Source organism: Schistocerca cancellata, chromosome 7 (assembly GCF_023864275.1).
Source record: "Schistocerca cancellata isolate TAMUIC-IGC-003103 chromosome 7, iqSchCanc2.1, whole genome shotgun sequence".
Classification (NCBI taxonomy): domain Eukaryota; kingdom Metazoa; phylum Arthropoda; class Insecta; order Orthoptera; family Acrididae; genus Schistocerca; species Schistocerca cancellata.
Genome location: NC_064632.1, coordinates 345,811,881 through 345,839,653, shown reverse-complemented (window position 1 = coordinate 345,839,653; position 27,773 = coordinate 345,811,881). Strand labels below are relative to the sequence as shown.

Here is a 27,773-nt window from a genome sequence, read left to right as displayed (position 1 = left end):
TTTCTGGAAAGTTTGCGTGCATCTTAAGATGACATAGTAGGCTATCCTGTAATACAGAAATTAATATCCGTCCATATTATTGTAACATACTTTATTAAATATTTTCGTACCATAACATATTAACCCTTTGCATTACACAAGTATATAGTTTTTTGGCGTACTGATATTACTTAAAAACTGGGGCACTAGCAATAGTATATATGTTTTCAAGTGTCGGCCTATGTGGCCGTGAGGTTCTAGGCGCTTCAGTCTGGAACCGCATCACCGCTACGTTTGCAGTTTCGAATCCTGCCTCGGGCATGGATGTGTGTGATGTCCTTAGGTTAGTTAGGTTTAAGTAGTTCTAAGTTCTAGGGGACTGAAGACCACAGATGTTAAGTCCCATAGTGCTCAGAGCCATTTGAAGCATTCCTTTTTTTTTTTTTTCAAGTGGAACCTGACTTTTCATTAAAACTCTACTCAGTGTGTGACGTCATACGTGATAAAATCACAGTCGTCTCTGCTGCTACTGCGGGCAACCTGCATCAAGAAGACAGAAGGCTTTTCACTCCACAGTGGTAAAATAAATACATTTTTCGAACAGAACACTATGGTTCGTTTCCTAATCCACTTACCCTGTATTTTCTATGACGTTTCCAGTACATTTCAGACTGGTGCCAGAAAGGTTGCTAACGACTGGAGTTGACGATGAACAGCGATCGTGTGTTTTTTTAATTTTACTTTTGATTTTATATCTACTGTTTGTTTTTGAGAGGCAGAATTGGCTGGAACAACAACAGTTAACTGTAAAATGAAATGATGCTTGTCAGCGAGGTGACGTATCATTGTTGGTAAGCCACAGGTTGGCCTACAGGGGATTATGTACGTCGTGAGTGAGAAGCAGTTAGACGGGAGTCAGTATTTCACGTCATCGTCAAAGCGTTGTCTGACATATTTTGAATATTGTTGCAGAACACATAGTGTTTTTAAGCGTTACAGAGTATATATAGACATACGCAACGGAAGGTGGTCGTGATGTTCCTCCTTCCAAAAAACACACTAAGAAGAAATAAATCAATATTATCGTGTAATACAAAGTGTTCCGAAATCGTCAAAAATAAGAAATGTAAATGTAACGTAATCAGATGATTATATGTAGGTTTTTGGAAACAATTTTCTCCCCTTCTACTACCAGTTCGTTATTGTTGAGACAGCAGCGAAACACACTGATCAGGAAAATATGCAGTTGATATTTGATAAACTTCAGCAATGCCACCCAGTGAACAAAATATGACCCTGCATAATATACACCCGCACTGGGATAGCTTTTTGGACTTTCTATCAGAATAAAATCTCGATCTTAGCGGAGCGAAATCCTTAGAAATAAATGTAACATTAGGAAAAACTGAAGAGAGTGTTGAAAGGCCTTTGCCGCCCATGATCTGGTGGAGAACGTTGGAAGCCAGAATTGGTGTTCGCGGATGATCATGCTGTTTGTAGTACGTTACCAAAATACTAACCAAATGTAGCGAAACGGAGGAACATAGCCTTAGAGTAGAGAATCTCAGCTGACCTTCAACATGAACAGATATTATGCATTTTTTTTTTTGAAATTTTCGGTAAGATTATGTGGTACCAAACTGCTGAGGCCATCGGTTCTGATACCTCTGACAGTTGAATACAGCTATGACCATTCTTTGATCTTCGCTAATGTGAAACACATCTCCTCTACTGAGCAAGTGTTCATAGCTGTTAAGGTACGCACTTTAGAGCCCACGTTTTTTGGACATTTTCCTCGTTTTTGTCCACACTACCACCACTGAAAGTTACCTGCCATACACTCTTCGCAACACAAGAACCGGTACATGTATTCAAGTGTCAGAGGTATCAGAATGGTTTTCGTTTATAACTGTCGAATCGTTCGTTTAGGGTACAGGGAACCTTACTTCAAATTAATACATTTGTCGTGTTCCATCATCCTAGAAAGTCAGTAACATCATCACGGAATCACCCCGTGTGTAGGTACATTTACAGGAACCCGCGCCTATAACTCTGACGCTCTGTAGTCTCGTTGGATGACGTTTCCGGGCATGGGTTCCTATTCGAAATACGATGTACTCACTCCCCTCTACAAGTCCTAGAAGTCTGTAACGGGAATTTCCGACCACCCTGTATATCAAGGCCGTAAATTGAACTAAATACCTAGGAATTAAAAAAATGGTTCAAATGGCTCTGAGCACTATGGAACTTAACATCTATGGTCATCAGTCCTCTAGAACTTAGAACTACTGAAACCTAACTAACCTAAGGACATCACACCAAGGAATTACAATTATGAACAACTTTAATTATAAAGAAAACATAGAAAGTGTTAGAGAGAATGTGAACCAAATACTGCAAAGAGTTATTGGCATAACTCATAGAAAATGCAACAGATCTACTAAAGATACTGCCTGCACTACGCTTGTCGGTCCTCTTTTCGAACACTGCTGCGCGACGTGGAATCCTTAGCATATAGGGCTAACGGAGTATATCGAGAAATTTCAAAGAAGGGCAGGAAATTCTCCATTATCGAGAAATATGGGAAAGGATGTCACGGACATGATATTGGATGTGGGTAGGACACCATTAAAACAAAGGCGTTTCTGGTTGCGGAGGGATTTTCTCACTATATTTCAGTCCCAACTATCTCCTTCGAATGTGAAAATATTGTGTTGATGCCGACCCACATAAGGACAAACGGTCATCATAATGAAATATGGGATATCAGAGCTCGCACGGAGAGATATAAGTATTCGTTTTTAACGCGTTTCGTTCGAGAGTCAAATGATAGAGAATTATTGTGAAGGTGTTTCAATGAACCCATTGCCAAACACTTAAGACCGATTTGCAGAGTCCCGTTATAATGTAGATGTAGATGAATAAATTTTCGGAAAAATTCGCCATTCCGACGAAACTAGCCGTTCCTTTAATAGCCTCGGGAGGAAGATAGTCTAGGGTAGTTCTTATTTTTTCCGAGTCTATAGTTGTACTCTATAGGGAACTACATGACTCAGAAATGTCATGGTAAATCACGCAATTTGTCAGGATTTACGGTGAGCCCCATTTTTCGTAAACCGAAAGATACTGCATTCAAATGTAACATATGTACCTGAAAATCAGTACTGTGAATAATCAAATCATCCAAGTAATTATACACCTTCCTTAATTTAATGCCAGATCATGAAATATGAAGTCCATCAACTGCGAAAGCGCTGTAACCCCTGTAGATAAACCAAATGGTACTCTCTTGAATTTGTTTGGATTCCAATCAGTAGGAAATGCCGTAAGGGATTTGTTTTTCTCTTTTCATAGAATTTGACTGTAAGCCTGATTAAAATCCAGCGTAGTGAATATTGTAGTGTAGTGTTGGAACGTAAATCCGGTAGAGAAACTGAGTGAACATTATTTATTTTTTATTTAACTCTCTATAATGCACCATGGCAGATGGCAGTTATAAGAGTCAAGGGAATGAAAGGGAAGCAGTGGTTGGGAAGGGAGTGACACAGGGTTGTAGCCTATCCCCGCTGTCATTCAACTGTATATTGAGCAAGCAGTAAACGAAACAAAAGAAAAATTCGGAGTAGGAATTGAAATCCATGAAGGAGAAATAAAAACTGCGAGGTCTGCCGATGACATTGTGATTCTATCAGAGACAGAAGAGGACCTGGAAGAGCAGCTGAACGGAATGGTCAATGTCTTGAAAGGAGGATATAAGATGAACATCAACAGAATCAGAACGAGGATAATGGAATGTAGTCGAATTAAGTCGGGTGATGCTGAGGGAATTACATTAGGAAATGAGACACTTAAAGTAGTAAATGAGTTTTGGTATTTGGGGAGCAAAATAACTGACGACGGTCGAAATAGAGAGGACATAAAATTTAGACTGGCAATGGCAAGGAAAGCGTTTGTGAAGAAGAGAAATTTGTTAACATCGAGTATAGATTTAAATGCCAGGAAGTCGTTTCTGAAAGTATTTGCATGGAGTGTAGCCATGTATGGAAGTGAAACATGGACGATAAATAGTTTAGACACGTAGAGAATAGAAGCTTTCGAAATGTGGTGCTACAGAAGAATGCTGAAGATTAGATGGGTAAACCACATAAATAATGGAGGTATTGAATAGGATTGGGGAGAAGAGACGTTTGTGGCACAAATTGACTAGAAGAAGGGATCGGTTGGTCGGACATGTTCTGAGGCATTAAGGGATCACCAATTTAGTATTGGAGCGAAGCGTGGAGGGTAAAAATCGTAGAGGGAGACCAAGAGGTGAAGACACTAATTAGATTCAGAAGGATGTACGTTGCAGTAGGTACTGGGAGATGAAGAAGCTGGCACAGGATAGAGTAGCAATAAGAGTCTCTCGACTGAAGACCACAACGACAACAACAACAATGTTCCACTGGTCTACTTTCACCGTTAGGCTTTGGTACTATGGATATAGGCGGTGCCGAAGGTGATTTAGACGGTCTAATTACTGTCTCCAACTGTTCCTGAATTAGTTGTTCTAGTATTTTCATGCGGGGCGGCGTCAATCTATAAGATGTTTTTCCATATTGGGGTATTGTCTGTGGGCTCAATGATTTTGAATCAATGTTTTCGCACCCAATTTAGTTGTGAGTATATCCTGAAACTGATCATAACTTTACGTTTAACGTCTCCTTGTAAATGTCACAACGGATCTTGTTGCTGATATTCCATACTACCTGCCTATTTGTACCGTTTCTCCATTTTACTAAAAACCTCGAGTCCGTTTTCCCTGTTATGTTGACAGAAGGTGATTTTATAGTCTTAAACCTGAACCAAAATCTTTTGGTCGCCCAATATGAAATAAACACGACCTTACTAATAACGTGAGATCCTAAGGTGCACCAAATTGCGAGACCCTTAATGTTTGTCACTTTTCTATGTGTATGGTCCGATCTAATTTTTGCCATTATACATCCCATTACACCGGTCCAGATTCATTGATTACCATTTACTCACAGTAGGCCACTTAGATTGTGTACTATGTGTCATAAACCATTCTTTGTCCACAGCTGTTATCGCACTTCCTGCAACAAATAAAGCACAAACAGGCTCCTTATTAATAGCACAACATACAAAACGTACATTCCTTTGTTCTCTGTTGGCAGTTCCCTGTATGAACTTGATTTTAGGGACACGTTGCATAATACTGATAGTAACCCTCTTTTCCACCGCCAATCCGTACTGTCCCTCCTTTTATTACGTCCACGGTTACGTGGTTCATGTTCCGTTTCACCACAACCCCAACATTTCATATTCTGCCTGAGTTTGTCGTATAACTGTGTAATTTCTGTTCCGCTACTCTTTAATAATTTAATCTGATCTGGTAAAATCATGTACCGCAGTACTAGTAGTAGCTTATCCATATTCCTTTGTCTCATTTCATCTAGATATGATATAGCTTGTGTTTGGCGAACTGTGTTGCTAAGTAGCTGAAATGTGTGATGTGTTGCACAGAGAACCACTCTACATCTTGTGGTTTAATATCACCAAAAACCTGCATTTTTATTTCTGTTACGGTGTACTGGAAGCATTTTTTACTGTTTTGTGAATTCTAGTTACGTTTGCGTCAATGGATTATCATTCTATTCCTGTTTCTTTCCAGATCGTGCATATATGAACTCTTCAAAGGCCTGTGAGGGTTTCACGCTATTAGAAATGTTCTTTTGCCCCCTCATCAATTCCATGATAAATATTGTATTCTAATACTTCTAATATCCACACTCTCAAGGTACTTTCCAAATTGATAGATAATATTCGTAAGAATTCTGTTTTCGACAAGGTCATTCCATGTTCCTGTTCTTGGACATCCACTAATAATTCTCCAAATTCTACTATTCCTATAACAAAGTTGCCCAGAGAAATTTTTACACCTCAGAATTAACTCCAGCAACGGATTAGGCAACTCAATAAAATTATTCATCACCTCGCTCTAATTTTTCAACATGTTTTCTATTTCAGTTTTTGATACTGAGTAACTGTCAAACACACCTACCACTGCTAACCACTGCCAATCTGTCTTTCGTAGTTGCAATGTAGAAATGTCATTGTCCGGCGCACTCGCCAAATCCGCTAAGCTGTCTTTACAATGTTTAAAACATGTTTGTAACCGCCTAAATTGGCCAATAGTAGGTCTCGTTTCGTGAAAAAACTCATTATGCACTTCAAATTCCTGAAACTCAGCGCACAGTGGTTCGAAGGCCTGGCCTAACTCGTCTTGGCGAAACTTGATAGCAATAGCTTTCCTAGTACTTTGTCGTAACTCCTGCACTAATTCATCCATCGTTTCTTGTGGATCCATATCTCTATTTCCAATTTCATGCAATAGCTCATCTCTCCACAAGCGTGAAGGTTCTCTCACCGTCGCCTTAGTCCAAGTGAAACAAAACACAAGGAACAGTAATATTAATAACAACGTGCGAGTCCTACTACTCCACAAAATCATTTTGCTATGCTACCATCTCTGCATCAAAAAGCGATATGGAGTGAGGACTGGGTATTAGAAAGGCTGACAGACACTTTAAAATTTTTATTCAATCTAAACATTCACCAGTGATTGTAGATTGTTAAATCATTGACCGCAAAGTTTATTTCCACCATCTGTGGCTTATATGTCCAAATGGATATTTAGAAAATAAATTTCAGTCACATAACTCACGGTAACTCGCAGAACTACTTCCTATTGAAATTTTAATTTACTTGAAATTACTTAACGAAAGGCCTGTAAAAGCATGATGACGGTTTACACAGTTCAAATTGACATTAAACTGCTTGACCAGAAAAAACCATAAAACCATAATAATTATTTACACAAATCAGTATAACAGGCACAATTTTCTACTAAGAATGAAGTATTAATCAAAGTATTTTTTTACAATTTGTGACCTTGCTTGCCACACCATGCAATGAAAGCACCTCACAAATTGTCACGATGAGGTACCGTTAACAACCCTTAAGGTTACGTTAAATTATTAACACTTGACAAGGTTTAGTAAATTTTTTTCACACCAGCTTGGTTGACAATCCAGGCAGCACAGTACCTTCAGACGCGCTACGTAGGCAACTGCGATGCAGCACACAGCAGCAAACGGTGCCGGAATAGTATTACTGACAATATTCACTGCTAATCCCTGAGCGTTTCGTAATATCAGACATTTCATCTGAAAACTACCGTCATCAGATCCTGGAAAGCAATATCACTAAGGACAGGATTGTACAGTGACAGCACTGAGAGACTAGTCTCCTTGAGATAACATTTTTAAACAATGACACAGCGGTCGCACCACTTAATTTAGTGAATCACATAGCAGTAGAACCTTACACAAAACACAGATACCCCTTGGCACCAACTTAGCTCAAAAATCATATGATAACAACCAGAGCAAAACAACCAACACTTTTCTTTTTTCTTAAATACAAGGCTATCCCTCCAGCATACTTATATACCACCTTCTTCATACATCTATATTTGAATTTTTATCACTGTAATGCAAACCATTAAAATCACTCTGCATAAAGCACACAGAAGTAGCTCACTCCACAACCCTCTCCTCTGGCGTCACATGTGACATTCATGTAATCAGAAAAGTTACGGCGAATTGTGAAAGAGTTCGATCCAACACACGACTTACAACTGCTCCTAAGAGATTCTTTAAGTCTTAATATTTTCCCTCTATGGAAAATTAAATTTGGTTGCCAGTAGCATGCATTTAAAAATGTTTTTAATCTGAAGCTCGTTTTTGACAAAACTTCTTCTCAGTTTGATGTCACTTACTGATTGTTGGTGTGTGGTTGAGTAAACATGTAACACACAGACTATTAAATATTGTATCGGAAAGATTTTATCGATTGCGACGCTTTTAAAATTGAATAAAACATTTCTTTCTTGGTATATGGACATGTTGTAAGTTGGAACTTGTTTTCGCATTTGGGAAAACCTTATTTTGCCCAAGGAATTTGTGTAATTTCAGAAAAAGACTGCTTCACACATAAAGTGAACGATATCTTTTCAAAATATAGTGAGAAACTGAATCAAACTTCCATTGCAGGGCTGACTAGAGGAGAAGTCAGAAATGTGTTCAAAGGCACAACTTTCTCTCCAGCTGTCATTAGTCGATATAAATGTGGCAGTGGTATGCAACTACGGTATACGTACTCCCAGAGGGTGGCCATGCTCCAGGGTATATGTAAGAGATTTTAGGGAGTGCGCCAACACTGAAATAAATATTCTACATATTCATTTAATTATGCGTCGAATAGCCTAATTTTTCCTGTCGTAGTTGAAAATCGATTGATATGTTACTGTGGGCAAAGTGATTCTAGATACAAATGAAATGTAACTTATTAAGCTGATGTATCGTTGGGGACAGAAAAAGTTGAGCATCAAGGTTCCCTTAAGGATATCTGAATAACAAAGCGACATTGCCAAATTTTAGTGATTTTTGTGCATCTCGCTATAGTGAAAAGATGTATGAAGCCCTTCAAATAAAAAAATAACTGCAGCTGTGTCAGAAAATGCGTGCGTCAGGTGCTCGCCACGTCAACCTCCTGCTGTCGCCAGGACTGCAGAAGCCGTGAGCAGGTGGCCCAGACATCGGCAGCCTCCTCGTTCTACAGGTCCGTTGCACGGGCTGCCGGGCGACCTCCCCGCACCTGTGCATTGTGGATCTGCAGTACCAGGACGCTGCCGACATTTAAGCCACCTCCTCACGGCGGCAGCAGTCGTGGTGGCAGCTGGGTGAAGTCACTCAACGCCAGAGAATGACGAGGGAATGGGTCAATCCCATATGTCGAAGACCGCACTGAAATTCTTTATGTAGGAAGAATACAACGAAGGGAATCCACTGCGAAAACTGTAGCTGCTAAGACACGCTGAAGGTATTTTTTTAAATTTATTAAAGTAACTCGGTTTTTTTTTTAATTTTATTTATTTATTTATTTATTTATTTATTTTTTGACACGAAGGGCCGTTTATGACAGCAGTTTTTACATAAAACTCTTCTTGCCTAGCACGCGGTGGGACGCGACGGAAGCATATAGCGCCGCATTGTGCTAATATGCGAAGCGACAGGGGGCAATTTGGAGAACCTAAATCATAAACAAAATACCACGTATCATTATTGCTTTGAATAAGAGGTAGTTCATACCAACAGATGAAATATTGCATTTGCAGTCCTTACAAATGTAGCTATCGAAAGACAACAAATCAGAGTTTGATGGTACATTACAGACGACTTCCATCAATCATGACTTTAATCTATTGAAATGAAATATTTCTTTCACTAAGATCATTTTATAATAATTCTTGTAGCGCAGTTCTTGTGATAATTTTTTAATATTGTATATTTTACAAACAATGAATCAATTCCTTGTTTATACCGCATAACCGTCACAATAAAGCGAAGTGTCATCTGAATGACGAAAAGAAAAGCGTTTTCCTTACACCAGTAACACCTGATTAAAGAAAAATTAATACTTTCAGGCACCTCACAGTAATTACTTCTTTTATTTACACGGAATTTCGGTCCAGTAAAAAATTTCCCTCGCCATTGCTCGCCTTATTCTTCTACATACCCATCATATTTAACACAATTTGATGATGCAAACTGATAATGCATAAATGACAAAAAATTAAGAATATTGTTCTCGTGATAAAGTGCAAATTGTACGCAGCTGTGAGAAATTATTTTTCCTTCGAAATAATTTCCACAGCCAAAAAATTCACTATCGAGAGTCACACTGGTTGTTCCAGGTGGAATCTTTATTACGTCAACAGTCTTTCCGTCGACCTCCTGGAAAGCAGAGGTATTATGTCAAGGCCAATAGGCCAATAAAGGCAATGAATGAAAGTCTGCAACTGGTTAGAAATCGTTTCTAATGAAATGTTAAGACGTCTTAGTTCCTATTTTTCCAGATTTTCATAGGAAGATTATAAGACTTTTTCCACTGAAATGAAATGTGCGAAAAATCTCTGACTTGGCCGGGGATCAAGCCAAGGTCCCTCGCATGACATTCTCGGTGGTGACCATTGAGCTATGGAGGTTTCTATTTTTGCCACTAAACAGTAGTTTTTTTTTCAAATTTTGGTCCTAATATGCCTTCAGGTCCCTGAAGAGAGCTATAAATCTACGGAAACAGTAATTCACTCATCCACCACTGGCAAAATTGTGATCGAATATGTCACTGCATTAATCGATCGCACAACAGACTCCGTTTCTTTTCACCTCAAAATGATAAAATGTGATTTGATCGCAGTTCTTTCATAAAACCAGAATGATCCGCATTAGACACAGAAGATGTGGGGCTAACATAAAGCTTCGTCTACAATTGAGCTACGAATTAATGGTATCTCCTCCACATTTTTATCAAAATAAATACTTTGAACTACAACTTCGTGTATAGCATAATTCTTGAATCTCCTTAACGAGGTCGAAGTCTTCAGATCTACATTGTTCATGTTAGTTGGGATTTACTGGGCCAAGTCTCGTAGATCTCCATCAGTAATTTTTACAGCACCTCTCACGAACAGCTCTACATGATCTATATCTCCAAGAAAGCTGTAGTTCATGTTCGTTATCTATGTTGGTTATTGATATCGTATAGTGAACAGAGCAGTAATGATTGAACAGTGCAGTAATGGTGCACTGATCGGTTACCCTCTCACTGAGCAAGATAACACAGTGGATAGCACATTGAACTCGCATTCAAAAGACAATTGCTCAAATCCTGCTTAAGGTTTTTCCTAAGTCACTTAAGACAAATGCTAGAATGGTTCCTTTGAAAGAACATGGACGATTTCCTCCTCAACATTTCCTTATTCTGAGCTCCCGCTCCATCATTAATGACATTATTCTCGAAGGGATACTAATCACTAGTCTTCCTTCATTTTTTAGTTCTCTTTGTGGAGCTGAAAACCATTCAACATCCACTATAACGTATTTTCTTCCTGAGGCTTGGCAATTTTGCTGAAGCTACTTAAGAAGTGCCAGTAGGATATGATAAGACCTATATAGGCATGCACTTGCTTTGTGGATTTTCGCCATTGATGAGCTTCTATCACACCGACCTTTTGTGGACTGATCTCTTACCCAGCGCCGGCTGAATACGACGAAAGTAGCACACTTCTTTTCTCAAAAATTCATATCTATAAATCTTTAGTTTTAGATTGTGGAATCTAATCCTTTCAAAAACATCCGTTAGACACACAGTACCTTCCTCTAAGTAGGTGCCGAATACCAATACGTCATCGAAATACATAACAGTTTGTCACCTTGTAGCCAAGTCAAAACCATGAGTTATCATTTTCTCAAACGTACTTGGCGCTGTTTTGGAGCACATAGGTACCCGTTGGCATTAGTAACACCCATAAGGTGTACTGAAAGTTGTCTTTTCTCGATTCCCTTCTCCTCATAAAATCTAACATTGATTGTTTGCTAAATCGAGGGTCAAGAAGTGTTTTGTGTTTCCTAGATCATTAAGTACTTTGTACATGGATGATGATGATGATGATTCGTGTTTTAGGGGGCACAACAACGAGGTTATCAACGCCCGTTCCCAAAATAAATGTTGACGAGTGCAGCCAAGATCTTTTAAACAAGGATCAATTCAGAGTCTATCTGTGTGAGAATTGTAAATGCTCGAATTTCGAGATTGGACACAGCACATCAAAACAGGTAGTTGTGCATGGAGAAACTGAATGTAGGCAGATTTAATTCCTTCAGCAACAGTCAGCGACTGCATACCATTGTCGCTTTTGACTGGCATCATTGATATCAGTGGAAAGTTACATCCACTTTCACTTGATACTATGAAATCACCCTAAAATATTTTTTGTATATGTTGCTGCAGCACATCTTTTTGTGTTTGAGGTATTCAGTAGTGCTCAGAAGCAAATCCAGACCTGCCTCATCTCGTAGCTAATGATGTCTGTGAAAGATATATTTACTCCCAGAAACAGAAAAACTGCGCTATATATGGTGCATAGTTCACTAAATACTGCTCCTTCTTCAGCATATAAGTAACTAACATTGATATTCTCTTTCAGCCTAACTATTCATGCTGCCTACTGTGGCTTGTTTCTACTGACATGGCACACCCTGAACGATTGCTAAGTCCATGCAACTTCTGCTATCAGCAGTGAAAATTCTACCGAGATGCTGTAATTTATAGTGCTCAATGCACTTGTTACACTCCCCCCCATCCCGGAATTATACCTTTATGGGAAGGTAACTGAATTATGCTGAATTTAATAGAGCACGTAATATGTTTTAGTTTTCATGTGATTTGCCTGTGCAATGCGTCTTTGTTATTATAAACTGTAGTAAATTAATATATTTTCCTTCCGTAGTCATTCTGATTTAGCTACTCGCCAGGTTAACTGTTAACTGCAAATAAAAATAACAACAATGCTCAAAAATTGTAAAATATTATTGACAAGTAGTACCAATAAATACTTAAACCGAATATTTTATTAATACTTTATTCTGGCGTGAACTAAATCAATTTCTTATCTAGTTTGTTACCCACTACATAATTTGATTCAGACAGAATATAGGGCCCATCAAAAAAATCGAAGACTTCTTTGAATAAAAATATTGATGTGCGCTTCATCAGAGAGGAATGAAGATGCTTTTCAAAATAATGGAAAAGTCTGAAGAAATATCATTTTAAACACGTACTTTGTACCACTTTCAGTCACACTCCATCAGTAAATGCATGAGTGTAGCTTGTGGATTTCCTCGGAGAGAATTGGACACTTAATTTCCAGAGGGAGGATTAATATACCTCCGAAATAGAGAAATATGGAAACTGTATAGAATTTCCTGATTTTTACACTACTGATACGACCTGCATTTCTTGTTAGGTAACTGGGAGCGATTAACGGATAATTGAAATCATCCTATTATTCTTAAAACACTATACAGCAGTTAACAAAAAAACTGGCATTGAGATCTAAGAACAACATTTGTGTCATAGCATGCTTTTTCGTCCATGCTATATTTAAAATTTGTTCAAAATTATTCGTGGTTAGTGAATAATGTTATCACCAGTAGACTATCAGTAAACTATGGCTATTGTCTGTGTATCACACCAGAGATAATAACAGATGGTCTGAAGAAATATTATTTTAGGCCCGCATTTTGTACAACTTTGTAGATCTTTTCTGAAGGAAGGGACTTGTAATTTCCGGAGGGGTGCTTAATTTTCTCTGATATAGACTAATATGAAATGAATTATCAGCCCTACATACCAGCACAATTCTAGCGCCAGGCGGACAGACTGTTTTGTGTCTCATCCTGTGAGTAGTAGGTATCGATGGGTAATGTTCGTCAGATGTCTTTCGTACAAAATGCTGTCATTTGTTTTAAAATGATAAAGGATGACTACATATCGTATCAATATTTTCTGTCATTATTAGTTCATGTTTCTAAACTAGCAAGGTAATGCAGTTCTCAAGGAACTTGAATATAGGAACACGGCAGTGTGAGTTCGTTTTTCGTGAATTTGATTTAGTGATTCTCACTTCTGAAACAGGGTTACAGCAGATTCTCCAGAACCACCTATTTATTCTAGAAAACGTATAGATATTGTTGTCAAACTGATCCATTGTCCACCCTCTAACCACTTTGATATCGATTTCTGCGAAAAGCTGCCTAAATCACTTAATACATTTATTTATTTATAAGGTCGTTTCAACTACTACTTTATCAGACTAAAAGTTACAAATTTTGAAACAAAATTCGGCGTCAGACGAAATAAAACCTGTACACCGTTGTGTTACGAGTTCTAAGATTTGATCTAATGAGGGAAATAAAGAAATACAGCGTAACAATTACTGGACTGTATGAAATAAAATCGTTATAACTTCTGAATGGTTTGCTTTAGGACTTTCTAACTTCACGGTTGCCCGCGGGGCGTGACAGTAATTAGCATGCGCAAATATTGTTTGGCTTAGTAATGAAGCCCACTTTCATTTTCATGGGTTCGTCAATAATCATAATTGGCACATTTGAGGGACTGAAAATCCGCATTTCGTGATCGAGAGTTCTCTTCACCCTCAACGGGTGACTGCAAGATGTGCAGTGTCCAGTCACTGGATAATCGGTGCGATATTCTTTGACAGCACGGTGACTGCCGAACGGCACGTGAAGGTTTGGAAACATGATTTCACTGCTATTATCCAACGTGACCCCGATATCAACAAGATGTAGTTCGTGAAAGACGGAGCTCGACTCCATCGAAACAGGAGAGTGATGTCTTGGAGAAGCACTTCCGGAATCACATTCTGTCACCGGGGTACACAGAGGCCCCTAGTACGGGGCTTGATTGGCTGCAATATTCTCCGGATTTGAAGAAATGCGACTCCTTTTTGTGGGGCAATATTAAAGACAAGATGCTCAGTAATAATCCCAAAACCAAAGCTTGGTTAAAACTATTTATTTAGCTTGCGCTTGTTGATGGACACACTTAACATTTGTAATGACATCTCTCTTGGACGCCTATGTGCTACTTATGACAATTTTGTAAGGCCTGCGTGTTATAGGCAACTATTAATATCACCATTGCTTGCCTTGATGTTGTAACCTGTATGTGTCCTAAGATCCGATGATGGCCGCTTTAGTTACGGCGAAACCGGTAATCATGGAATAAAAAGAATTCGTTCGACCTTGGCTATCAGTTTATTGTTTTACAACCATCTAGTTCGCCCCAACATGAGCACAATGTGCTACCTACAAAATACATTTATTTAGGAGGTTATCTAAAGCGTCGATGTTCCGACACTTCAGCGGGTCACGCAGAATTTCGCTGTTCATCTGCACCACTTCACTGTCAATGATGGTATGCATATCGAACACGTCATACCCTACATCCAAATATCTTTAGTGACGTTTACATGTTGAATAAAGCTTGTGCCGTCCATCGTTGTAGCTAATTACACTACTGGCCATTAAAATTGCTACACCAAGAAGAAATTCAGATGATAAACGGGTATTCATTGGACAAATATATTATACTAGAACTGACATTACATTTTCACGCAATTTGGGTGCATAGATCCTGAGAAATCAGTACCCAGAACAACCACCTCTGGCCGTAATTACGGCCTTGATACGCCTGGGCATTGAGTGAAACAGAGCTTGGATAGCGTGTACAGGTACAGCTGCCCATGCAGCTTCAACACGATACCACAGTTCATCGAGAGTAGTGACTGGCGTATTGTGACGAGCCTGTTGCTCGGCCACCATTGACCAGACGTTTTCAATTGGTGAGAGTTCAGGAGAATGTGCTGTCCAGGGCAGCAGTCGAACATTTTGTATATCCAGAAAGACACGCACAGGACCTGCAACATGCGGTCGTGCATTATCCTGCTGAAATGTAGGGTTTCGCAGGGCTCGAATGAAGGGTAGAGCCACGGGTCGTAACACATCTCAAATGTAACGTCCACTGTTCAAAGTGCCGTAAATGCGATCAAGAGGTGACCGAGACGTGTAACCAATGGCACCCCATACCATCACGCTGGGTGATAAGCCAGTATGGCGATGAGGAATACACACTTCCAATGTGCGTTCACCGAGATGTCCCCAAACACGGATGCGACCATCATGATGCTATAAACAGAACCTGGACTCATCCGAAAAAGTGACGTTTTGCCATTCGTGCACCCATGTTCGTCGTTGAGTACACCATCGCAGGCGCTCCTGTCTGTGATGCAGCGTCAAGGGTAACAGCAGCCATGGTCTCCGAGCTGATAGTCCATTTTGCTGTAAACGTCGTCTAACTGTTCGTGCAGATGGTTGTTGTCTTGCAAATGTCCCCATCTGTTGACTGAGGGAACGAGACGTGGCTGCACGATCCGTTACAGTCATGCGGATAATATGCCTATTATCTCGACTGCTAACAGTCATTGGCTCTCGACCAACGCGAGCAGCAATGTCGCGATACGATAAACCGCAATTGAGATAGGCTACAATCCGACCTTTATCAAAGTCGGAAACGTGATGGTACGTATTTCACCTCCTTACACGAGGGATCACAACAACGTTTCACCAGGCAACGCCGGTCAACTGCTGTTTGTGTATGAGAAATCGGTTGGAAACTGTCCTCATGTCAGTACGTTGTAGGTGTCGCCACCGGCACCAACCTTGTGTGAATGCTCTGAAAAGCTAATCATTTCGATATCACAGCATCTTCTTCCTGTCGGTTAAATTTCGCGACCGAAGCACGTCATCTTCGTGGTATAGCAATTTTACTGACCAGTAGTGTACGTTCTTTTTTTCCAATAGTTCAATAATTGTCACCCTGTACATTAAGCTATGTACGTGGCTTTATTCGCAAAAACGTATACTGATCAGAGACTCAGTTAGGTAATTTAGTTTCGTTATTAAGTGTCTGTATTTGCTTCTGAGAAGTCTCATTATTCCACATAGCTGCATGTATGATCAAATTCTGTAGAGGGTTCTCAGGGACTCGTTTCTCTGCCTGCAGGTGGGTCACGACTTCGCCGAGTTCTTGACTTGGGACGACATCCCTCTGCTACGAGCGCAGTGCCGCGTAGTGCGCCGCTTCACGCTGACCTACATCTGGTTTGGCGTGGGCGCCTGCGCATACTTCCTGGTCTCTCCCGTGTGTGCTGAGGGTCTGCCCTACGTGCTGGCTCTGCCCTTTGACGCGATGGAGCCGTTGGGCTTTGCCGCCGCGTGGGTCTTCTGCATGGTAACGTGCCTGCACACCGTGGTGATGACCATGGTGCTCGACTCGTTGAACGTCAGCCTCATTGCGCAGCTACGTATGCAGCTCACACTGCTCAGCAGCAAAATTGTAAATCTCGCCAAAGTGCTGTCAGAGCGACCTGAGCACTCTTCTGAAACGACTGCCTGTCGTGAAGTTCGTAACCGACTGGAGAAGTGTGTCCGTCACCACCAAGCAATTATAAAGTAAGACTATTACTAACTAATCTGGTTGGTACTATTTCGCGCTTGCTAAAAACGTTTGCATGCATTCTTGTGTTTGTATATGAACTGGATAATTGTGTCTATTTGTCAACTAACAGTCTGCTTCTGATTATGTTATCGTTTTCACATTTTTCCACTGATCCACTCTGCAGCATGTACTAGTTAAAGTGAAATAATTTAATTATGAAAAATGTTAAAATGTTATTTGTGTTCTCCTGACGCAAAATGCACTGAATATCATAGAAATTGAAAAGATACTTAAGGAACAAACATAACGGTATTTTTCCTAACTGGAGAAGGGACAGCCTGTTTCATAATGACTCACGTCAGAAGTAAACAGTCCATCTAAAGTTCGGCAGTAGCTATATTACTAGTTACTACCGTAAATATTACAAGAGCTCTTCGAAGTGGTTTTAATATGAGGTGGAGTGAGTGTCAATGGCTCAACACTTTATATACCTCTCGCCTGCAGATATTAGGCCGTTCCAAAATGGAGTCACACATTGCTCCCACATCTACACATGCCCTAACGTACGCAAGACTTTTATGGAGACCTTCCTAACAACAATCGAAGGAATCGCGCTAGCAATGCAAAACGTCCTACATGCCGTACAGTCATCTGCGCGTACATCGCATCCCCTTCACATCAGATGTTCAAAGTGGCCTCCTTGGGATGCAATGTCGTGCTTACACCATGTTGGGGGGTCACTTGTCTGGAGTCTGTACAGGGCTTCGTCTCAATATCCAGTAGAACCCGGTCCTCCAGATCTGGTATAGCACAGTCCGCCGCCTGCCTGCACGTTCGTCTCTCTGAAAAGACCCATGATCACACAAACGCCCAAAATATGTTCTGTGATGTTGGCATCTGTGAGGGTACTTGCTTTGGTATATCCGTGGTTCCTCTCGACCGTTTTCTGTCTGTTTGGCGGCACACAAACACCATCTCTGCTTGTTCCCGAAATGATTACCAAACCATTCTGCGACGCCAACCAAACATCCTACAACACACAAGGAACACGTGGTCAGATGAATTGTCATTCATCAGCGCCATAGACCGTGGCAATGATGCATTTCCGAACACATGTTCATAAGACATTTTTGGTTCCATTTCCAATCACGAATCCGCCCCTGCCGTTTCTCGTCTTTATTAATGTTCACCCAGTATAGCTCAAACAAACATTTATTCCTCTGAAGATGCTTCATAAATAAATAGAAGTAAAACACGTACAGCAAAAAGCATAATGACTTTCATTTACTTGCGTAGATGGACCACATCTCCAGGAATATAGGAGCAACTAAGAATCGACGGAGAACATAAAAAAAATTGAAAATAAGAATGACGCTCACATAAGGCAGCTTCTGGTTGACAGGACGTGATGAACGTGTATTTTGCGCGGGTAACGACGAATATGGGAGTATCACCATCCTTAACCTTTGCAGATGTGAATAACGCATCAGTATCTCCAACATATCTGACAGTTGGCAACAGACAAAAGTAATGAGATGAAACAGAAATGAAAGCACCGAGAAGACTGACAACAAAACTGGTGATTACGAAGTAGAAGAAGTTAAGGAATTCTGCTACCTTGCAAGCAAAGTAACACCTCACAGAGAGAAGAAGGACATAAAAGGCAGAGAGGGTATTCCTGTCCAGGTAAGTCTACTGGTATCAAACATGGGCCTTAATTTGAGGACGAAATTGAATGTTCGTTTGGAGCTCAGCATGGTAGTGAATCATGGACAGTGGGGAAACAGGAACTGAGGAGAATCGAAGCGCTTAAGGTATGGTACTACAGAAGACTATTGAAAAGTAGATGGACTGATGAGATAAGGAGTGAGGAGAATCTTCGCAGAATCGGCGAAGAGAGGAACATATATAAATCTCTGATAAGGAGGACGAACAAGACGGTAGGACTTACGACATCAGTGAACTACTTCCATGATACCAGATGGAGACGTAGAGGGGAATGACTAAAGAGAAAGGCAGAGGTTGGAATACATCCAGTTAATAATTGAGACCTAGGGTGCCAATCTGAGAAGAAGATATTGGCGGAAAAGAAAAATTTGTGGCTTGCCCCATCAAAGCAGCGAGATGACGGTCTCAAAAAGTGTGTCAAACATAAGTCTTAATTTTAAGGAAGAAAATGCACAGAATTGTATGCTGGTGAAACATGTACTGTAGGAAATCCGGAATAGAACAGAATGGAAGCAACGGAGATGTGGTGCTACAAGTTAATATTGAAAACTAGGCGGGTGGATAAGAAAAGGAATGAGCATGTTTTCCGCAGAGTCGATGAGGGAAAAAATATATGGAAAACACAGACTAGAAAAAGACGATGGGACTCCTTTTGAAACATCACGGAGCTATAGACCGTTGAAACTGAAGTAGACGACAACAATAATATTAATTGGGACATCAGGAGTCAGTGCTGCTCTGAGATGAAGAAGTTGACACAGTAGAGAAAGTCTTGAGTGGCCGTGTTAGACCTGTCATGCGACTGAAGACCAGAAAATGGTTACAATGTTCCAGGTTCATCTAGATAATGTGTTCCAGAACGTAGTACTCATGTTATGGGTTACCGTAAGTGGTGAAGCACTTTGGAACCTGCGATGCACCAATCAGGAGCTCGAGAAATTTTTAAATGCTGAACGAGAACTTGTAACAGCTGAAAGCGTCTGCTTCAGCACAGATACATGGAAGTTTAGAAATAATAAAAGTTGTATAGCTGTCACAACATATTACATAACGTGTTTCGCTCAGTCGTTTAGAAGCGTAACGTTTCACCACAAATATTAAACTGTGCCGTTTTGTTACTTTCCTTTCGTTCATTGCTGACAACACCTTGCAACTAGACACAAATCTTAATGTATCCTTTTATACGTCAGTTAACAATAGTGCATCCCATTTGCACAAAACGAGAGCACACACAACTTACTTCGAGCAGTGGCAGGACGCCATGTGAAGTGTGGAAAGGCTGTACACTCGTAAGTCCACATCTGTAAACTGTTCGCAAGAGAATTAATACACCGTGCGGCAAATAAGTGGCCCGGAAAACTGAGTTGCAGGGTATATAGAAACACAGCAGAGGGAAGGAAATGTACTAACCTGACTATATCATATGTTGAAAGTGACCACCATTCGTCTCTTGGCACTTATAGGCCTGGTCAACAAGGTGCTGGAAGTGGATCGAAGCTGCAGTGCCGGAACTGCTCTAGCTTCATCCAAAATTTTCTGCTGGAGTTCCTGAAGTCTATGTGGGTGGTTGCGATGCACCTTAGACTTGAGAGCACCAAACACAAAGTAACCGCACACTGACAGATCAACTGACATCTGCTAATAACTTTAAGGAGTGAAGAGTGTAGATTTGATCTAAGGAACCGGAGTGCACAATGTGGCGATCGTACACGTGGTGTGCGCGTCGCAGGATGTTGTTGTATGCATACATTCACATCCAATCCTATCCACTCGTCCGGGTCATTGTTATTTGCCCTACCCTGTACTTTCCAGCCACTAGTTCCATTGTGCCGGGGCAGCGTAGCAATGAGTCACAGCTGCTGCACAAAGCGGCTACGATGTTGCAAGTGAACGTTTGCAAGATATTATATCGATTGAGTTGAGACAGGCAGATATCAGATTTTCCTATAGTGGATGTTGTTTACTACTCAGGAATTATATTATACTCTTCGACTGACTTCTAACAACAAGTGTGCCCTGCCATGTGTTTTAACAGGAATGCAGATTTGTTGGAGAAGACCCTGGGTGCGATGCTGCTGGGGCAGAGCGTATCCATCGGCGCCTCTACTTGCTTCCAAATGTTCCAACTTGCCACGGTACGTGTACACACCCAATAACTGTACAAACTGGAATCAACTGGTACGTATTGTCTGCTCAATATTGTCATTTCGAAATCGATAATGTGTTACTCCACGTTCTACATTATTTACTTATTTAACTGTATTCTCCATTGGTCATCTAACAGATTTGTTTCCAGTCTTGTCGAAACAGTCAGTTCTCAGACCAGTTCTACTCATTAGAGCAAATAACTGTATGCTTATCATTTACAGATTGCATAAAGCAGACAGATTAGATTAGATTAGACAGGATTAGTACTTGTTCCATAGATCATGAATACGTCAATTCGTAATGATGTGGAACGTGTCACTTTAATAAAAGGTGTCTATAGAAGATATTATATTACACAGAATATTACATGACACTTAATCCTTTTGGGGGGGGGGGGGAAGTTATCCACTTACTATATCCAAAAATTCATCTAATGAGTATAAGGAGTTGCCATTCAGAAATTCTTTTAATTTCCTTTTAAGTGGTATATGGCTATCTGTCAGACTTTTGATGGTATTAGGTAAGTGACCAAAGACTTTAGTGGCGTCGTAATTTACCCCCTTCTGAGCCAAAGTTAGATTTAACCTTGGGTAGTGAAGGTCATCCTTTCTCCTAGTGTTGTAGCCATGAACACTACTATTTCTTTCGAATTCGTTTGGACTGTTAATAACAATTTTTGTAAGTGACTATATATATAATCAAGTTTACAGCACGAAGAAGTCATCAGAAGAAAACAGAAACACAGAAATATGACACCAAGAAGATTAAAGAATCTAAAGTAAAAGAAGAATGGGAAAAGGAAAAGGCAAACACATGGGAAGAATTTCATTCTAAAATCACGCGAATAGCTAAGGAAACTATTCCCTTGAAAAAGATATTCAAACACCCTTGGTGGGATTCAGACTGTGAAAATGCATTGTAAAGGAGAAAAAAGGCATTTCAAGAATATAACAGTAAAAAATCACAAGAAAGTCTACATTTATTTAACGAGGTTAGAAAACAGGTTTCAAAATCTATTAGGCAAGCAAAAAGGAAGTACACAAAGGCACAACTGGATGCCATAGAAGAAAATTTCCAAAACTATAATACAAGAGACTTCTACAGAACTTTCGCAGATAAAATACGAGGATATATCCCTCAAAATTTATGTTTCAGAAAACCAGATGGTAAATTAGCCCTAACAAACCAGGAAAACTGTCAAGTATTGGCTCGATATTTTTCTAACCTACTAAATTGCCCAGAACCTAGTTTAAGGTTTCCCAAAGAAATCAGTGCCAACGCTCAACCGGATTCATTACCACCAACACAGGAAGAAATCAAATGTCACATTAAAAACTTGAAAAATAATAGAACATCTGGCGAAGATGGCATTGTTGCAGAGCTATTAAAAAACCTAGGACCAAAGACGTTGCAAGAGCTCACAAAAATAATAACAAAAATATGGGAAACAGAAAAATTACCAGAGGATTGGAAATGTGCCCTTATTCACCCGTTACATAAAAAAGGAGACAGAACAAATGTCAATAACTACAGGGGAATCTCACTTTTACAAGTCACCTACAAAATTCTCTCAACATGCCTGCTGAAAAGAACACAAGAGCAGCTGGAACGCCAAATTGGTGATTATCAAGCAGGCTTCCGCCCCGGTCGCTCATGCATAGAACAAATATTTAATTTAAAGACAATATTAAAACACAAAGCAATTAGAAATGCCCCCATAATTTGTACATTTGTAGATTTTAAGAAAGCCTATGACTCAATTGACCGGCAATCTTTGTTTAACATTTTAGAGGAACTTGGACTTGACTCCAAAACACTAAGGCTTATCAAAGAATCACTGACAGACACTGTATCTAAAGTTAAATTCAGGGGAGAAATCTCTTAACCTTTTCTCATAAAAACTGGAGTACGTCAAGGTGACGGGCTATCTCCACTTCTGTTTAATATAGTCCTGGATAAAGTCATTAAGGAATGGGAAAAAGAATTAAAAAATCAATCCTACTGGAAACCAATCCATCTTGGTAGAACCAAAGACAACGTGGAGGTATCTAGTTTAGCATTCGCGGACGACTTGGCCATACTTGCAGATGATGAAGAAATCGCCACCAAACAAATAGAGATCCTTAAGGAATGCGCGGATAAAGTAGGTTTACAAATTTCGTTTCAAAAGACAGAATTTTTCTGTACGAAATTCCATATACACAGTTTGAACACAAAATATGGAAAAATAAATAGAGTAAAACATTTTAAATACCTAGGTGAAATTTTGGAGCCAACCGGAGGAGAGAAAGTTGCACAGAAGATCAGACAACAGAAAATGAAGAGAGCATATGGTATGACACATGAAATATACAATAAAAAATGCATCTCCTCGAACACAAAAAACAGACACTACTGCGCAGTAATTAAGCCAGCAGTACTATATGCTAGTGAAACGCTCACACTCCACACAAAATGTGACTTAGAAAAAATACTAAAAGAAGAACGCAAAATTATGAGAAAGATTTTAGGTCCAAAATTAACAGAAGAAGGATACCGGATACAATCAAGAAGAACCACAGAAACTATATCAAACCTGGCAGCAGACATAAGAAGGCGAAGATTAAAATTTTATGGACATGTCACTAGACTTCCCCCCAGACGACTCACCAACAGAATTCTCACTTACATAGAAAAAGTCAAATCAACAACACCATGGATTAGCCAAGTAAAATTAGATTTACAAAAAGCAAATATTGAACTTAAAGATGTCAAAGATAGAAAAACTTTTAGAAATAAGGTGGAAAAGTGGTTTGTATTGTCGGAGAAGGAAGCACTAAAGAGACCAGGAACAAAATGGACAGAAGAAAGAAAAAGAAAACATGGAGAACGAATGAAAGAAGTATGGAAGAAACGACGTCAGAAAGCTTTGCGTGATCCTTCTGGGTCCATTCGCGATAAGTAAGTAAGTATATATATATATATATATATATATACACTCCTGGAAATGGAAAAAAGAACACATTGACACCGGTGTGTCAGACCCACCATACTTGCTCCGGACACTGCGAGAGGGCTGTACAAGCAATGATCACACGCACGGCACAGCGGACACACCAGGAACCGCGGTGTTGGCCGTCGAATGGCGCTAGCTGCGCAGCATTTGTGCACCGCCGCCGTCAGTGTCAGCCAGTTTTCCGTGGCATACGGAGCTCCATCGCAGTCTTTAACACTGGTAGCATGCCGCGACAGCGTGGACGTGAACCGTATGTGCAGTTGACAGACTTTGAGCGAGGGCGTATAGTGGGCATGCGGGAGGCCGGATGGACGTACCGCCGAATTGCTCAACACGTGGGGCGTGAGGTCTCCACAGTACATCGATGTTGTCGCCAGTGGTCGGCGGAAGGTGCACGTGCCCGTCGACCTGGGACCGGACCGCAGCGACGCACGGATGCACGCCAAGACCGTAGGATCCTACGCAGTGCCGTAGGGGACCGCACCGTCACTTCCCAGCAAATTAGGGACACTGTTGCTCCTGGGGTATCGGCGAGGACCATTCGCAACCGTCTCCATGAAGCTCGGCTACGGTCCCGCACACCGTTAGGCCGTCTTCCGCTCACGCCCCAACATCGTGCAGCCCGCCTCCAGTGGTGTCGCGACAGGCGTGAATGGAGGGACGAATGGAGACGTGTCGTCTTCAGCGATGAGAGTCGCTTCTGCCTTGGTGCCAATGATGGTCGTATGCGTGTTTGGCGCCGTGCAGGTGAGCGCCACAATCAGGACTGCATACGACCGAGGCACACAGGGCCAACACCCGGCATCATGGTGTGGGGAGCGATCTCCTACACTGGCCGTACACCACTGGTGATCGTCGAGGGGACACTGAATAGTGCACGGTACATCCAAACCGTCATCGAACCCATCGTTCTACCATTCCTAGACCGGCAAGGGAACTTGCTGTTCCAACAGGGCAACGCACGTCCGCTTGTATCCCGTGCCACCCAACGTGCTCTAGAAGGTGTAAGTCAACTACCCTGGCCAGCAAGATCTCCGGATCTGTCCCCCATTGAGCATGTTTGGGACTGGATGAAGCGTCGTCTCACGCGGTCTGCACGTCCAGCACAAACGCTGGTCCAACTGAGGCGCCAGGTGGAAATGGCATGGCAAGCCGTTCCACAGGACTACATCCAGCATCTCTACGATCGTCTCCATGGGAGAATAGCAGCCTGCATTGCTGCGAAAGGTGGATATACACTGTACTAGTGCCGACATTGTGCATGCTCTGTTGCCTGTGTCTATGTGCCTGTGGTTCTGTCAGTGTGATCATGTGATGTATCTGACCCCAGGAATGTGTCAATAAAGTTTCCCCTTCCTGGGACAATGAATTCACGGTGTTCTTATTTCAATTTCCAGGAGTGTATTAAGAACAGCAGAGGATCCAAGACCGAACCTTGCGGCACCCTATTCTTGATTGTTCCCCAGTTTGAGAAATCACCAGTTTTTTGCGTATTATGTGAACTGCTTATTTCAACTTTCTGCACTTTTCCAGTTAGGTATGATTTAAACCATATGAGCGCGGCCTCATTCATACCATAGTACTTGAGCTTATCTAGATGTATTCCATGATTTACACAATCAAAAGCCTTTGAGGGATCACAAAAAATCCCAACGAGTGACTTCCAGTTACTCAGAGCATTTAATATTTCATTAGTAAAAGTATATATAACATTTTCCGTTGAAAAACATTTCTAGAAACCAAACTGACATTTTGTTAAAACTTTATTTTTACAAAGGTGTGAAGCTACTGTACAATACATTACTTGTTCAAGAATGCTGGATAAGGCAGTCAGAAGAGAGATTGGGCGGTAGTTGTTGATATCAGACCTGGTTTAACAATGGCTTACTTCAGTCTATCTGGAAAAACAACCTGCTTCAGAGAGCTATTACATATGTGGCTAAGAATCCCACTTATCTCTCGGGAACATGCTCATATTATTCTGCTGGAAATGCCATCAATTCCATGTGAGCTTTTATTCTTGAGAGAGTGTTTCTTCCTAATTTCAGAAGGAGAGGTGGGTGGAAATTCAATTGTATCAAATTGTGTGGGTAAGGCATCTTCCATTAACTGCTTTGCTTCTTATAATGAACATTTAGATCCTATTTTCTCTAAAACATTTTAAAAAATGATTATTCAAAATGCTTTCGACTTCCGGCTTGTTGTTTGTCAAGTTTCCATTCTCTTTGTTGGTAATGCCGTCATCGTGTACTCATGGTTGTCCTGTCTACCTTATAATAATATTCCAAATTGTTTTGATTTTGTTATCAGACATAAATTTTGTACCTAAAGTGAGCTTGTCGGTCTCCTAACTTGCGAATAAAAATTAGAAAATTGGAACATCAACGATAAACGCAAGTATGTTAGACTCCTACGAGTACACTACACATGTTACTAGCTGTTAAACTAAGATGCAAATATAATGGAAAGAACTGAAACTGACATCGGTGCCATGTTACTAAATGACTGAATCAAAACCTATAAAAGGAGAATGGCAGAAGAAATGGTAAAGAATGAAGTCTATGGAAAGATATTGCTAGAAGGCGGAAGTGGTCGGGAAAAAATGTCTTTATGCAGCCTGTCAATAAAAGAAGTGTTGGAACTGCAATGCCAGAAAGAGTCAAATACACATCATACGTGACATACAGCAAATGGCTTACATATGAAGTTAAAGATATTGCCAAGGAATAGAAACAAAAATGAAAGTCAGACGATTCAGAAAAAAGGTAAAAAACGCTTATTCTTTTTCTTCTTCCTCATCTTCTTCTGCTGTCGTAGGTGCATTCCATGCATTTAAAATACGCATCCTGCTACTTGTGAAATCTTTAATACTTCACAAATGTATTTCTCCATTCTTCTCTAAGGAAAAATTTATATTTCTTTTTTTCTTGCAAATCAAATGCTAATACTACTTTCACAGCAGTATTACTATAATGTAATCCAAAAATCTTTCCTTTTCAGCTATATCAGACCACAATGAAAACCTGGCAGGGAATGACTGTGTCCGTTATGCTAAAAACTTATGTTATTTTCTTCTGTAATCTCCTTTTAGGCCAAGCATTATGTTGTTTCAAAGAGGTTCCATCCCTTAAGTACTGTTGTGGAAAATGGAAAAAATATCCGGCATAGGCTGCCGTTACTTCTTATTTACAACTGAAACGTTTTCAAGTGTCGAATGTTATTAGATCTGTTAATATATGGGAATCAGTGGTTTCTTTATCTGGTTAATAATGGGTGTAAGAATAATTCGTATTAGAAATCACTCAGGTTTCGCTTTGTAAAAGATACTTCCTGAGCAGTTCGATTGATCAGTGAAATAACAGATATATTTTTAATCTCGTGCGATATGGAGCCTTTTCCGCCGGTTTTCCAGCTAGTTGGCCCACAAGACTGTAACAGCTCTCTTTACAAGATAAACAATATGAAGAATCCTTTTAGATTCCAGAAAAGGCCCCTTATAATATTGCTTACTAAAGAAGCCAGCTTCATTAACAAAAACATTTTTTTTCATCTGTGCTTACAGTTTGAAATATTCGCTACGGAGATGATCTTCAAGAGACAAAAAGCCATTTTCAATCCATCAATCCATTTCTATGGTTTGGAAACAAAGGAACAGCCACCTCGTAAGCCTTTGGTAATTCCAGATTTCAGGTGTCAATAGCTAACTCGAAATTAGGAATTTACGTCCTACATGGCATTCCATGTTATCAGCCTGAACGGAATATGAGTAAGACGAATGCGCTGAAAAGTTACGTAAACAGTAGTATGTGAACCCTTCACATATGTTATTTGGCAACATAAAATAATCTAAACAATAACTGTTGTTGTCCTTAGTGAGAAAATCTTTATTGATTCATGTAAATAATTTACTCTATAATCTTAATATGTTACAATA

General features: G+C 40.3%; 1 protein-coding gene across 1 annotated transcript in view; it reads left to right on the top strand.

Moving 5' to 3' along the window:
• Positions 1–27,773, top strand: part of LOC126092766 (odorant receptor Or2-like) — a 52,087-nt gene that overhangs the window by 10,382 nt on the left and 13,932 nt on the right. Inside the window, exons 2-3 of the mRNA XM_049908494.1 lie at positions 16,534–16,982; positions 20,732–20,831. Coding sequence (XP_049764451.1) covers positions 16,534–16,982; positions 20,732–20,831 — 549 coding nt within the window. The remainder of the gene's footprint in view (positions 1–16,533; positions 16,983–20,731; positions 20,832–27,773) is intronic.